A 16,372-nucleotide genomic window follows, 5' to 3' on the forward strand; every position below is an offset into this window, starting at 1 on the left:
AGTAGGTGAATCTTAGGTGTACAGCATTCATATTCTGTACAGAAAATATGGAAAATCAACAGCTAAAAACAAATTCTAATTGTACATGCTTCCGACGCTTGCCAGGCCCATTACGCAGCGCCGCTACTTTGTGACGAAGCTGTACAGCGCCTACGTTTCCTCAGCTGCGTGGCAGGGCCACTCTCAACGAGACCACATGGTAATGAGATTTTTGTAAATTTTTTATGTTTATGGTACGAGAAGTTGAAAACAGCAGACGCACTAAGCAGTGCGACGCAACTCCAAGATATTCTCGAGTAAATCAATTTTGAAGTTTTCGTCGATAATATCCAGAAGTAAGCTCTATGTTTCGACATGCAGCATGTTCGCCGTGCATTTTCGTGAAGAGTATAATACATAAATACGAAAAAAAATTAAGTTGTAATATTTTTCTTTGAGACAAACTTTATTAATAATCTTTTGTAATAGGTTGGTAATTCGGAGTTTATATTTGCAATGAAAACTGGAATTTTGTGCGGGATAGATAGTTAGAAATAGAAAAGACCTGCATTTTTCATAAAAATGACAATTACGCATGTGTTAGTTAGCATATATTTCATGAATTTTGTATGTTAATTGAGGTGAACGAAAAAGAAACAAGATACGGACCGAATCGATAGTAGAACCAATGACTGGTGTCTCGAACGCTACTGATATTTTTCCATCTTCACGCATTTTATGCTTCATGGAAATGCTTGTACAAAACGCACCTTTGTATAAATATTTGCACTGGCCGCGAATCGCTCACTTGCCAGAGAAGCACTCTACCAGTGAGTCACACCACCTCTCGCGCAACTGATTCAATTTATGATTCAAGACACATAGAAATTAAAGACATTGGCTGCCAGTGGACATTGATTTATATCGATGAGGTAAATTGAAAATTTGTGCCAGACCAGGATTCAAACCCGGGTCTTCCGCTTACTAGCCAGATGCCCTTACCACTACGCCATCCAGACTCATCCACATTTAACGGAATATATTAGCACGCCTCCCGTCAGACCCAAATTATCAACTTATCTGCACACTACTGATATAGTGCTCCTTGTTCATTATCCTCATTACCTGCGGAATTTCGCCGATTCTCGTAGGAACTACGCTTGGTGCGCATGTGCACTGAAGGGATCATTGACTATCCTTGCTTTACTTATAGATGTATTAGATGTCTGTTCTTTGGAACATGTCGAAAGAACAGACACCATTTTGATTCTGCAGCCACTATGAACCAAGACACAAAGGAATTAAACACATTAGCTGTCAGTGGACATGAATTTATATCACTGGGGCACATAAAAATTTGTGCCAGATTGGCACTGTGTCCGGATGGCGCAGTGGCCAGTGCATGTGCCTGGAAACCAGAAGACCTCGGTTTGAATCCCGGTAAGGCACAATTTTTCAACTAGCAGCTAATGTCTTTAATTCCTTTGTACCTTGATTCATAGTGACTGCAGGATTTAAATGGTGCCTGTTCTTTCTGACATGTCTGAAAGCACAGACACCACACATATATACTACTTTATTGTGCTAAAGACATTCGAAACACTTCAAAGTCATTTTTCCCGTGAATTTTTGAGAGTTGTATTCAATTGCTTTGCGAGACTGATATGTGACTTCAGAACTTTGAATATAATAAACATAAAAAATACAGTAATGCGATGCCATGTGGTCTCCTTGTCAGTGAGTGCATGCCCCTCAGTGAGTACGCGCTGCGAGATACCATGTGTGGAAACGGTCAGCCACGTGCTTCCAGAACGCGTGAGGTGACAGTGATGGTCAGCGAGTGCTGCTCATGTGGTTCCGCCACGCAGACGCTGTGCTGAAGTAACAGACACTTAACCTGGGTTAAGTCCAATACTGGCCAAAATTGTACTTATTATCTGTATACAGTATAGCAGGATGAATACATGATTAATTTGTAGGAGTTTGGAGTGTGTTACGTATAGTGTGTGGACAACAACACATGTTACTCGGCTCGGCACTGAGTCGAACATATCTTTGATGATAGATAAGGGTACATCATTCCATTCTGCTTCAACTCTACGCCAGATTTCATTGGTTGTAGTTGCTGGCAAATGGTGGTGTACCTGTCTCTCGGCGACCCATGATCGCATGTTTTCAATGGTTAAGAGATCTAGAGAACATGGAGGCCGGTGAAACAGTCGAAAACTATGTGATCGATGAAGATCAGGTGAACGACAGTTTGTGGTCTTGCGTTATCTTGTTGAAAGATAACACCACAAAGAGCTCGGGGACAGGGTACAGTCACCAGTTCTAACATATCAGAGATGTAATAGCCGATGCCAAAATTAGCGGTTATGAAAATCAGAGGCGTCGTATTGAGTACCCAGTGCCATCCCCAAACCATTACGCCAAGCGCTGCCTCTATATAACAATGACAAATACAATATGAGAGCCTCCTCTCGAGGAATTTTCCATTGTGATGCTGTGTACAGACAAAGGAATCTTCTGGAAATAAAACATGGTGCCATTTCTGTGTTCAGTAACGTAGTTGGGCGCACCATTGTCGGTGCGTCAGTGTCAAGACAAGCCGCAGCAATAGTTGTAGTGCTCCTGGCATCGTCGTACCACCCAAGTGGATACTTGTCTTGCTGAACAGAAGACTATTTCCTGGATTAAAGTATGTGACAGGGCTGTACCATTGCGCACAGACGGACGAACAGTATGTCCGTCCTGTTGGTGTTAGTTGTTAAGATTCTGTGCGGCGTCGAGTATGACCATCCTGAATCAATCGATTCCATAATGGGGCGATAGTTTTGGGATCGGTACCGACAGAAGCAGGAATATCGTGGATCCGAAAACCACAGTCTCAATAGGACACAGTCCTGCCGGCTTCAAATTTCAGTATGTAGTGGTGGACATTTCTCATTTTTACTCGAAGAGTAACGCGTTCTTTTCACAAACAACACTAAAATACGAGTTCTGAACGGGACACACACTGTGCAGTCTTTCCTTAAAAAATGTAAATTGTGTTACATTGCTTCGTAGGGATGTGCATAAACTATGATCATTTGAGTACCTAAGCGTTAACTTCGTGCAAAACTGACATTTTTTTGTGCTGTTTTAATGGCCACAATTGCATATGTACATGCTTCTTAAACAAGAGAAATAGTGTGAGTATATTCTCTTGATTAGCCGGCCGCGGTGGTCTAGCGGTTCTAGGCGCGCAGTCCGGAACCGCGCGACTGCTACGGTCGCAGGTTCGAATCCTGCCTCGGGCATGGATGTGTGTGATGTCCTTAGGTTAATTAGGTTTAAGTAGTTCTAAGTTCTAGGGGACTGATGACCACAGATGTTAAGTCCCATAGTGCTCAGAACCATTTGAACCATTTATTCTCTTGCTTACAAGGAGGTGAGTTGCAGCTACATTAATTTTTTCACTGATATTTAGTTGGTTATTTATGAGTTTTAGCTATACTGATGGCTATTTTACAGTCATTAGTATCTCTTGATAGTAGTATAGCGCTCGAGTACCGAAAACAAAATAAATGTTTCGTAAAGTACGTGAAAAATAATAATTATTGGTGTTGCGGGAGCTGTGTGCTTATTATATGCTACAGACATTTATTGTACATTCTTGTTTGGAAGCCTGTTCTAATAGATGTAAAGAAATTAAGCACAAAGTTACAAGTTCTTGGGAAGAAATGCACTAATAATGGCCGTCTTACTTTTACACAGACAGTAAACTGCACTCTGCAAAAATCAGAATGCAGTTAAGAATTAACGGAACGAAACTGAATGAGAGCGTGTAGTGCCTTCCTACTTCAGGTACAGCGAAGCCTGTACAAGTGGCATACAAATGCGGAGGAAGCTTCTAGTGGATGGTGGGGTTGAGGATTTCGTAATTAAAGTATCATTTACAGCGTGTAAGTGAAGATAAACGAATGACTTGTTTCCTAGTGTACACCAACCTGAGAGCGGCCTGTCGGTAAAAACGCCGGCACCGTTGACAAGGATGTCGAGCCTGCCCATGTTCTGGTTGACCCAGCAGAAGTTCTTGACGACGTCCTCCTCCTTGGTGACATCCGTCTGGAGTGCATGCAGGTTGGAGGAGCCGCATTTCTCAGCGAAGTCCTGGAGCAGACAGGCCGCATTTCTTTATTTATCAAACAAGAGGGGTAGTCAAAATGAACCTTGTAAAAGTGCTAGTCTCTTACGTATTTACCGTTTAATGCACGGGTTGTCAACCAGAGACCTACTACCCCGCGGATCAATTTCGAGTGGGGGAGGGGGGGGGGACGCTCGCGTTGTGCTCGGGGGACGGGGACGGGGGGGGGGGGGGGACGCTCGCGTTGTGCTCAACTGGGAACACATTGTCCGGTATCTGCATACTAACAGAGGTAAGAATGGTACTGTGAGCCTCTGCGGGTTATTTGGGCACCCTAAAAATCTAAAAAACAATACGGTACATTCCGTTGGTGAACGCGAAAGTTACTATAGTTGAAGTCATGAACGATGACGGTCGAGTTGAGATTTGTTCTGTACATCTACGTCACAAATTTCCGGCAGCCAATGAGCATTCAGAAGTGTTCTCAGCGCCCTGCTGTGAATGCCGTAACTAACGCGACCATTAAACATGATCGCAGCGAGTTATTTGCTGAATTTCTATTCCATTTGTTGCGAGTTGTCACAGCTGATGGTGGTGGTAAGCGACAAATTCTGAACAAGCTAGCAAGAGACATAATTTGCAGTGTACACGCTTTCTTCAAACGCAACTCACGTGTACGGGCTTACTGCGAACGTCGCTTCGAACCGACAACAATGCAATCCCCGTCCGTGTTTCGAGCTGCGCGACCCGCCACCGTTCGTGGATTGGACACTATAGTACTAGTTCGTAGTTACGCCTCTAGAGCAAGCTGACGCAGTAGCTAGTTTTACCAGTGAACAGCAAGGTAATCTTCTTTCCACCGCCGACAAAAACTTTGTGAGGTACGCATTTGTAGAAGTACTACTATAGTTATGCCTATGAATGTACTCATGAATTTTCCTTCAATTGCAAATGTATCAGAGATTATGTACCAGTATTAAATTGTGACTTCCGCTTAAGTTAGACGATGTTAAATGTTTGTACACAAGCGTGGCGGTGTTGGTTCAAAATGGTTCAAATGGCTCTGAGCACTATGGGACTCAACTGTTGTGGTCATAAGTCCCCTAGAACTTAGAACTACTTGAACCTAACTAACCTAAGGACATCACACACATCCATGCCCGAGGCAGGATTCGAACCTGCGACCGTAGCGGTCGTGCGGTTCCAGACTGTAGCGCCCTTAACCGCGCGGCCACTCCGGCCGGCGGCGGTGTTGGTGTTATCAGCCTTTTCGTGCTGCAATATGAGCCTCAAAACAAAAGGAGCCCAAATTATAACCACTACAGACCTGTTCAATTTTGTGTTGCAAATGCCCAGTAAAGGGTTAATGAGTAGCAGAAAACAAAAAGGAGAAACTCAAGGCATGAAACGGAAACAAAGTGACGTGAAAGAGTCTACGAGAGAGTGTGTAAGATAAAGGATGTTACCAGGATCACGTGAAGAACAAGAGATAAAAAATAAAAAAATAAAAAACTTTACCACGAAGCCCTGTAAGAAAAAATTACTTTTGTCTCCCAAAGATTCTGATGATGAGTCGCGTCATTCAGACATAGATTTGGGTGAGTCCGATCCTGATTTTGTGTTAGCAAGCCTGTCAATGACGACACTGCTTGTCTCTTTAGTGATGCATTGTATACACTGGTCTGTAGTGGCGAAATTTGGGTGCAGTGTATGCTCTGAGAGATGTCGGCCCGCAATGAGTATGCTGGTTATGCGTCTGACATTTATGTGTGTGATTTTTTAAAATAGAGAATGTGTCTCTCAGATTACTGAAGCTATGTGACTCTTGATAAAGCTGATTTTGTATGGGGATGATCTCAAAATAAAATTTCACATTGCACACTCTTATTATTAGATTTGATTTCATGAAACAGTCTTTCTTGTAAGTTCTGGTTTAATATTTTGAATTTATCCCATTGTGCTCAAATTACCAGCACATCTTTTTTTTTTTTTTTTTTTTTTTTTTTTTTTTTTTTTTTTTGCCCCATTCATCACTCCTGAAGAACTGAATGATAAATAAGTCAAAGACATGTCACAGTATGCGCACAGAAAATCTTAAGTAGACAGTAAATAGGCAGTATGTATAAATAATCAAGGCGGGTACCCATTATACCACCACCTCCTCCTCCAGTAGTAAATAATTTTTTTTCGTTATGGACATATTCCTCCCCCCATGAACCATGGACCTTGCTGTTGGTGGGGAGGCTTGCATGCCTCAGCGATACAGATAGCCAGAAAAACGTGTGGTTCTTAAAGAGGGGCAGCAGACTCTTCAGTAAAAAAAAAAAATGGTTCAAATGGCTCTGAGCACTATGGGACTCAACTGCTGAGGTCATTAGTCCCCTAGAACTTGGAACTAGTTAAACCTAACTAACCTAAGGACATCACAAACATCCATGCCCGAGGCAGGATTCGAACCTGCGACCGTAGCGGTCTTGCGGTTCCAGACTGCAGCGCCTTTAACCGCACGGCCACTTCGGCCGGCAGACTCTTCAGTAGTTGCAGGGGCAACAGCCTGGATGATTGACTGATCTGGCCTTGTAACACTAACCAAAACGGCCTTGCTGTGCTGGTACTGCTGAAAGTAAGGGGAAACTACAGCCGTAATTTTTCCCGAGGGCATGCAGCTTTACTGTGTGGTCAACTGATTGGTTCAAATGGCTCTGAGCACTACGGGACTTAACTTCTGAGGTCATCAGTCCCCTAGAACTTAGAACTACTTAAACCTAACTAACCTAAGGACATCGCACACATCCATGCCCGAGGCAGGATTCGAACCTGCGACCGTTGCGGTCGCGCGGTTCCAGACTGAAGCGCCTAGAACCGCTCGGCCACCTCGGCCGGCGGTCAACTGGTGATGGCGTCCTCTTAGGTAAAATATCCCGGAGGTAAGATAGTCCCCCAATCGGATCTCTGGGCGGGGACTACTCAGGAGGACGTCGTTATCAGGAGAAAGGAAACTGGCATTCTACGGATGGGAGAGTGGAATGTAGGATCCCTTAATCGAGCAGGTAGGTTAGGAAATTTAAAAAGGGAAATGGATAGGTTTAAGTTAGGTACAGTGGGAATTAGTGAAGTTCGGTGGCAGGAGGAACAAGATTTCTGGCAGGAGAATACAGGGTTATAAATAAAAAATCAAATAGGGGTAATGCAGAAGTAGGTTTAATAATGAATAAGAAAGTAGGAGTGCGGTTAAGTTACTACAAACAGCATAGTGAACGCATTATTGTGGCCAAGATAGAAAAAAAAGTTAAAATGTGTGTGAAATCTTATGGGACTTAACTGCTAAGATCATCAGTCCCTAAGCTTACACACTACTTAACCTTAACTATCCCAAGGACAAACACACACACCCATGCCCGAGGGAGGACTCGAAGGCCAAGATAGACACGAAGCCAACGCCTACCACAGTAGTACAAGTTTATAAGCCAACTAGCTCCGCAGATGACGAAAAGATTGCTGAATTATTGATGAATTATTCAGATAGTGAAGGGAGACGAAAATTTAATAGTCATGGGCGACTGGAATTCGATAGTAGGAAAAGGAAGAGAAGGAAGAGAAGGAAACGTAGTAGGTGAATATGGATTTGGGGGAAGAAATGAAAGAGGAAGCCACCTGGTAGAATTTTGAACACAGCATAACTTAATCATAGCTAACACTTGGTTCAAGAATCATGAAAGAAGGTTGTATACATGGAACAAGCCTGCAGATACTTGAAGATATCATATAGATTATATAATGCTAAGACAGAGAGTCAGGAACCAGGTTTTAAATTGTAAGACATTTCCAGGGGCGGGTGGGGACTGTGACCACAATATATTGGTTACGAATTGTAGATTAAAACTGAAGAAACTGCAAAAAGGTGGGAATTTAAGGAGATGGGATCTGGATAAACTGACAAAACCAGTGGTTGTAGAGAGTTTCAGGGAGAGCTTTCGGGAACGATTGACAGGAATGGGGGAAAGAAATACAGTAGAAGAAGAATGGGTAGTTTTGAGAGATGATGTAGTGAAGGCAGCAGAGGATCTAGTAGGTACAAAGACGAGGGCTAGTAGAAATCCTTGGGTAACAGAAGAAACATTGAATTTAATTGATGAAGGGAGAAATATAAACATGCAGTAAATGAAGCAGGCAAAAAGGAATGCAAACGTCTCAAAAATGAGATCGACAGGAAGTGCAGAATGGCTAAGCAGTGATGGCTAGAGGAAAAATGTAAGGATGTAGAGGTGTATCTCACTAGGGGTAAGATGGATACTGCCTACAGGAAAATTAAAGAGACCTTTGGAGAAAAGAGAACCACTTGTATGAATATCAAGAGATCAGATGGAAACCCAGTTCTGAGCAAAGAAGAAGAAAGCAGAGGGGCGAAGGAGTATATAGATGGTCTATACAAGGGCGATATACTTGAGGACAATATCATGGAAATGGAAGAGAGTGAACAGCTCGTTACGAGCTCGGGAGTCAACTAGGTACAACACTGGTTTGGAAAACATCGTGTCACATTACCAAAAATTCTTGGAAAGACGTGGTGACTATGTAGAGATGAAACAGGCACGTTATACAACGTGAAAAAATTATTTCAATTTGATAAATCCCGTGTAACTTTTTTTTGTAAATTAGAGAAAATTAGTTATTGGACAATCCTCTTTACAAATTGAAATCTTCTACCTTATTGTCGGATATCATGGTTATGATCGACGGAACATGTAAATAACTAATTAATCAGCTGAAGCGCTGCATCACTAACGTACACTAAAGATTACGGCTATGGAAACGGATGATTCGTCTATGTTGCTTCTTAAAATGTAAAATTAAGTATAGAAATAAGTGCTCTGCTCACCAATGCGCTTCGGTGTCAACATGGGAATTTCCAGTACTTCTAGTTCGACACCGTGGTAAGACACCGGACATTCATTCGAGAGGACGGCAGCTGAAATCCTGCATCTTGTGGAAGACGATAGTGGCGGTGCGGATGGTGGTGTTAGTGCTGGTAGTGGTGGTTTCAGAGCTCAGACAATGGACATTACCGCCAGCGCTAGATGTGAACATATCCATTTGGTAAGAAGCACAAAATTTAGTCTCTCAGGAAATATCACTTTTACACTTTCGTCTTTAGCATAATATGACGGTTACTAAAGTTAATAAATCCATCAAGAAGACCAGCGGAGTATTTTTGCTACAAAGAGCGATGAACAGTTGTTAGCATCCCACTTAGACAATGAATGGGTAACATTTAGTCCCAATAAGATGAACGTAGAGGATTTATGGGCACCGTTTAAAGTGAATGTAAATCGCAGTCTGGAAAAGTGCGTGTAGAGTAAGTGGATTAAGGACGGAATAGACCTACCGTGATTTAATTACGAAATTCTGAAAATGCTGAGGAAGAAGAGACTGTTCCACGCTCTGTTCGAAAAGGAACTCGTAAATGTCGACAGGCAAACCAAAGTCGATATTCATGTGTCTATAAAAATATCGATGCCCGAAGCATACACCTTCCATCGTCGCACCTTAGCGAAAGATCTAGGCGAGAACCCAAGAAAATTCTGGACCTATGTAAAATCACTAAGCGGGGTGAAGGCTTCTATCCAGTCACTCGTTGACTAGTCTAGTGTGACAGTAGTATACAGCAAAAGCAAAGGTGGAGTTTTAAATTTCACGCTTAAGAAATCGTTCACACAGGAGAATCGTGCAAGGAGACTATCGTTTGGCTATCGCACAACTCACGCGTGGGGGACTTAGAAATAGGTAGAGAAGTAACTGAAGGAGTTCAAAACAAGTAAGTCGCCAGATCCGGAAGGAATCTCAAATCGGTTAAACAAAGTGTGTTCCACGGCAGTGGCCTCTTACTTAACTTGCATTTATCGCTAATCTCTCACCTAGCACATATCTTCAAGCGACTGGAAAAAAGAGTATAAGAAGCGTAAAAGAATGGATTCGTAAAATTACAGACTTTTGTTGCAGTATTCTTGGTATATTCTCAGTACGAATATCATAAATGGCCTTGACACAGAAGAGCTTCTGTCCATTAATCAGCACGGATTTAGAGAGCATTGCTCGTCTGAAACTCAGCTTGCCCTTTGCTTACATGGTATTCTGAGAACCACGGATGAAGGGCAAAAGGCAGGTTCCATATTTGTCTATTATCGGAATGCGTTTGTCGCAGTGCCTCACTACAGAATGCCAATGAAGGTCCGAGCATACGCAATAGGTTTCCAGATACGTGAATGGCTAGACGACTTCTTAAGTAATGGGAGCCAGTACGATGCCCTCGACGGCGAGTGTTCATCAGAGACAAGGGTACCGTTGGGAGTGCCCCAGGGAAGTGTGATATGATCGCTCTCGTTCTTGATACAGATAAATGATTTGACGGATAAGATGAGCAGCAGTTTGCGACTGTTTGCTGATGACGTTGTGGTGTATCGGAAAATGTAATCGTTGCAGCCATTCACGGACTTCATGTTGCCAAAGAACGATGGAATTTTTTTGGTTGACAATGCGCCATGTCACCAGGCCACAATTGTTCGCAACTGGTTTGAAGAACATTCTCAACAGTTCAAGCGAATGATTTGGCCATCCAGATTACCCGATATGAACCCCATCGAACATTTATGGGACATAATCGAGAGGTCTGTTGATGCAACACTTCTCAATTTTGGACGGTTACAGAGGGAGCATGACTCAATACTTCTACAGGGAACTTCCAATGACTTGTTGGTTCCATGGCAAAATTGAGTTGCTTTACTAGACTGTACAAAAGGAGGTATCCCATGACTTTTGTCACTACAGTGTATGAAAGTTGAGTGAGGTGCAAAGAACTGAAACAGATCTAAAGGAAAAATAGGTTCTTAAAAAACTAAAAATCGCGAAGGCTTGAAGTTCAACCAAAGTGTGCTAACAACAAGAGGAAAATTTCTAGTCACAGAATATTAAATAAAGGAGAGCAAATAGAGTAAGTAAATTGCACATCCAATTCGCACGCAAAAGTTGTTTTTCTCTATAAAAAGTCAAATATGTCAACGTACTAATGATGCATTTATAAGACCCGATCAGAAAGCTTCCGTTTGAGGGCGTTTCAGCAGTGTATGTTGAATGTAGCGCGTCTTTGATGCGGGTATATAAGCACCGACATGTAGGCCAGGGATTAGGGTAGTCTTCGTGTCTTTCCTACGTGTGTGCGGTAAATGCGGAAACGTGAACTATGGCGACAATATTAGCAAATGCGTTCCAACAGGACCAAAGTGCTGTTATTCTTTTCTTGGCTGTCGAAGGACAAACACCGACAGACATCCATCATAGAATGAAGAATGGGTATCGACTACCATCTCTGTCAAAAACCACCACTGTGGAATGGTGCATCAAGGGGTGCCGCTTAATGATAAAGCACGTCCTCATATCGCAAATAATGTGACGCAGAAGTTACGCCAACTGAAGTGGGAGACACATAAGCACACGTCCTATAACCTTGATCTCTCTCCGGTCCCTGAAAAAATGACTCGAAAGGTCGATGATTTCTGTCGGTCGAGAACGTGTAGCAGGCAGTTACGAACTTCTTCACGCAGCAGGACACGTTGTTTTACCAAACGGGTATCTTCAACCTGGTGTGTCCGTGGGATTATTATCTCAATGCTCTCGGTGACTCTGTGTGACTGGCGTATCGATTCTGGACTTTAATGCCGTCTAACCGAAACTTTTTGATCACCCCTTATAATTAAAAGTGAAACGAGTAAGACCCAACATTCTCATAAATTGCAGTACGCTCAAGACGAAAAAATAATACTTGTACAACACGTAGCCTTTTGGAACGTTGCGGCAGTTAGTTATTTTTGATTAGAATGCCATGAGCTCTTCTGTCACCGTACAGAAATTCGTCGAATTTAGGGAAGCCCGCTAGACAAGAGAGGAACGTTATGTACTGGTTATGTAGTGAGCTTAGGTGGACCTTGAACTTGCAGAGATTGACGTCCATACCCACGACGGTGACGCCGTAGCGGAAGAGCGCCTTGACGATGGCGAGGCCGATGCCCGAGCCGGCGCCGGTCACCGCCGCGATGCGTCCGCACCACCGGTCCATGGCTGCCCGCTCTCTGTCGAACCTGTCAACATACGTAGCATATGGAGGGCCGCAGGGAAGTACACACTAGCTTACCGCACGGCAGTGAAATCTTCCTGAAGTGGGAGAAGGGGAAAAGGAATAAATGGAGAAAGGGAAAGAGGGGAAGAGGAAAAGGAGAAAAAGGCAAAGGGAAAAATGGGGGAAAAGGAACAAAGGGATAAAGGAGAAAAACAGATAAAGTTGAGGAACTCGAAAAGGGACAAAAGAGAAAAGGAAAAAAAGTAAGTAAGGGAAAAAACGTGAAAATGGCAAAGGGGGAAAGGAGTAAGGGATACAGGGCAAAAGAGAAAAAGGAAAAGGAACAAAGGAATAAAGTGAAAAGGGCTAAAAGGCCAAAAAGGAAAATTAGAAAATGAGATAAACGCAAAAAAGAAAATGTGTGTGTGACTTTGTGGATTTAGGGGGCTCAACAGCGACGTGATTAGCTTTCTTACTAAAAGAGCCCGAGATGAATGTGGTTAAAATAGTTGAAACTAGAACTGCCTTTAATGGGTATTTCCACGTCAGTTCAACGCAGAAATGTATCGTTGAGAACCTAACCATCAGATAAGAGGTGGAAAATTACAAATTTACAAAGGTATACTCGTAAGGCAATTGTGAAGAAAGTTACTGGCCAGTTATGTTTAGAAATTGTGTGAAATTTACATGTGTCTGTCTCATTATGATGCGTTTGGTGTGCCATCTTGGTACTTACCATGTTTATAAACTGCTCAAAAAAAATTAGGGAAACACTTGTATCAGCGTCCGGTATGTAAAATCTACACTCATGCTCATAAATTAAGGACAATGCAGATAGTGGCCGAGCGGTTCTAGGCGCTACAGTCTGGAACCGCGCGACCGCTACGGTCGCAGGTTCGAATCCTGCCTCGGGCATGGATGTGTGTGAAGTCCTTAAGTTAATTAGGTTTAAGTAGTTCTAAGTTCTAGGGGATTGATGACCTTAGAAGTTAAGTCCCATAGTGCTTAGAGCCATTTGAACCTTTTCTTTTTTTTTTGGATAATGCTGATACATGGTGAAACAACGCGGGTTTAAATCACCTCGGGGTGTGACCATGCGGTGCATTTGACCTGTGGTCGTCGAACGGTGGCGCTGGCAGCAGTTTACATACGCAGAGGTGTGTTGGTGCATGACAGAGCATGGTGCAGCGAGTAAGTGTGCAGACGTTTTCAGACCTGCTGATTGTTACTGTGTGTTGAAAATGGCTCAAAGAGCACATATTGATGCCGTTATGAGGGGTAGAATACTAGGGCGACTGGAGGCTGGTCAAACACAGCAGGTCGTAGCACGGGCCCTCCGTGTGCCACAAAGAGTGACCTCAAGATTATGGGAACGATTCCAGCAGACAGGAAACGTGTCCAGGCGCTGCGGTACGGGACGTCCACAGTATACAACATCACAAGAAGACCGATATCTCACCATCAGTACCCGCAGACGGCCACGGAGTACTGCAGGTAGCCTTGCTCGGGACCTTACCGCAGCCACTGGTACAGTTGTCTCCAGACACACAGTGTACAGTTGACTGAACAGACATGGCTTATTCACCTGGATACCTGCAAGGTGCATTCCACCAACCCCTGGTCACGGGAGAGCCCGTAAAGCCTGGTGTCAAGAACACAGCACATGGTCAGTGGAAGAGTGGTCCCAGGTTATGTTCACGGACGAGTCCAAGTATAGTATTAACAGTGATTCTCGCCGAGTTTTCATCTGGCGTGAACCAGGAACCAGATACCGACCCCTTCATGTCCTTGAAAAGGACCTGTATGGAGGTTGTGGTTTGATTGTGTGGGGTGGGATTATGATTGATGGACGTATACCCCTGCATGTCTTTGACAGAGGAACTGTAACAGGTCAGGTGTATCGGGACGTCATTTTGCGCCAGTATGTCCGTCTTTTCAGGGGTGAAGTGGGTCCCTCCTTCCTCCTGATGGGTGATAGCACACGGCCCCACCGAGCTGCCATCGTGGAGGAGTACCTTGAAACGGAATATATCAGGCGAATGGAGTGGCCTGCCTGTTCTCCAGACCTAAACCCCATCGAGCACGTCTGGGATGCTCTTGGTCGACGTATCGCTGTACGTCTTCAAACCCCTAGGACACTTCAGGAGCTCTCCGACAGGCACTGGTGCAAGAATGGGAGGCTATACACCAGCAGCTGATCGACCACCGGATCCAGAGTATGCCAACCCATTGTACGGTCTGTGTACGTGTGCATGGTGATCATATCCCATATTGATGTCGGGGTATATGCACAGGAAACAGTGGCGTTTTGTAGCACATGTATTTCGGGACGGTTTTCTCAACTTATCACCAATACCGTGGACTTACAGATCTGTGTCGTGTGTGTTCCCTATGTTCCCAAGCTATTAGCGCCAGTTTTGTGTAGTACGGCGTTGTGTAGCACTACATTCTGCAACTATCCTTAATTTATGAGCAAGAGTGTATTTTGATATATGCGGTATCTGTGGTTTTATTGGATAGCTTGAGATATTCGCTTTCAATGTATGCAACAACTATAGTCATTCGCCGTCTATCGGCTGTGTTAAGCATCACAATATCAAGTTATACCTCAGAATGGAATGAGTACCGGTATCCCAGTGGTCTCTAGTGAGGTACACAGACGGCAGCTGTCATTTGTGGAAGTTGTATTCAACCAAGGACGTACAATACAGCATCTTACTGCAATGCAAGTTGCAACGGCAGTCTGTTCGATCCAAGAAGGGTGGACTTTCCGTCGTGTTGCTGCAAATGCCAAAGTCTCTCCATCCATCGTCTACCCTACAGGGAGACAGGCCAATATACAAGGAGAGTTGGACAAGGTCTCTGACGTATTACAACACCACGCCAAGACCGGTATCTGGTCATCTCCGCGTTGTGGCGTCGTGCAGCTAATGCCGGAGCACTGCAACATGATCTCCGGAGGGCTACTGGAGCCTCTCTGCCAGATAAAACTCTAAGGAAAAGGTTACGAAGGACGACCTTATATGACCAAAACGTCCTGTTCGAGTACCCCGCTTGACACGACAACATCTCGCTGTTCGCCTTCAGTTCTGTCGTTTGCATGTTAATTGGCACCTTCGACACTGGCGAGACGTGTTATTCACAGACGAGTCCAAATCTCCTCTAACGCAACGTCATGGCCCTGTTCATATGTGGAGACTCATTGGTAAGCGGTACCAGACGAATACTGTCCAGGAAATCGACAGATTCGGCAAAGTTTTTGTGATGGTGTGGCGAGGCATCAGTTTTGAGGGCCGTACGGATTTTGTGGTTGTTCATGGTCCCTTTAACGCCAGGTAGTACATCTAACAGATAGTGTTCATCCAAGTGGTGGATGCTGCACACGGTAATAACCCTGAATTCCTTTTCATGCAAGATAATGCCGGGGTCCATGTGGTGCGTGTCACTAGGGAAGTTTTGCAAAACCTGTACATTGAAATAATGTAATGCCCAGCGGTCAGTCCACACCTAGACCCGGTTGGTACTGTGTTCGTGGTCGTCCTGTTCCATCACAGACTCTCTCTTACGTTAAATCAGTAAGTGGATCGAAACAGCATATCCAGGAACTCTGGGATGATAATGGCAGTGAAACAGAGGACGACATGCGTAAAGCTGAAATACTAAACACCTTTTTCCAAAGCTGTTTCACAGAGGAAGACCGCACTGCAGTTTCTTCTCTAAATCCTCGCACAAACGAAAAAATGGCTGACATCGAAATAAGTGTCCATGCAATAGAAAAGCAACTGAAATCACTCAACAGAGGAAAGTCCACTGGACCTGACGGGAGACCAGTTCGATTCTACACAGAGTACGCGAAAGAACTTGCCCCCCTTCTAACAGCCGTGTACCGCAAGTCTCTAGAGGAACGGAAGGTTCCAAATGATTGGAAAAGAGCACAGGTAGTTCCAGTTTTCAAGAAGGGTCGTCGATCAGATGCGCAAAACTATAGGCCTATATCACTGACATTGATCTGTTTTAGAATTTTAGAACATGTTTTTTGCTCGCGTATCGTCATTTCTGGAAACCCAGAATCTACTCTGTAGGAATCAACATGGATTCCGGGAACAGCGATCGTGTGAGACCCAAATCGCTTTATTGTTCATGAGACCCAGAAAATT

At 43.9% G+C, this 16,372-nt stretch overlaps 1 protein-coding gene across 1 annotated transcript in view; it reads right to left on the reverse strand.

The window, feature by feature from the left end:
* LOC126413126 (farnesol dehydrogenase-like) overlaps window positions 1-12,215 on the reverse strand; it is a 121,549-nt gene extending 109,334 nt beyond the window's left edge. The window contains exons 1-2 of the mRNA XM_050083017.1: window positions 12,084-12,215; window positions 3,969-4,131 (exon numbers count right to left, since the gene is read on the reverse strand). Of these exons, the coding sequence (XP_049938974.1) occupies window positions 3,969-4,131; window positions 12,084-12,215 (295 nt within the window). The remainder of the gene's footprint in view (window positions 1-3,968; window positions 4,132-12,083) is intronic.
* Window positions 12,216-16,372: the final 4,157 nt, after the last annotated feature.

Source organism: Schistocerca serialis, chromosome 7, assembly GCF_023864345.2.
Source record: "Schistocerca serialis cubense isolate TAMUIC-IGC-003099 chromosome 7, iqSchSeri2.2, whole genome shotgun sequence".
Classification (NCBI taxonomy): domain Eukaryota; kingdom Metazoa; phylum Arthropoda; class Insecta; order Orthoptera; family Acrididae; genus Schistocerca; species Schistocerca serialis.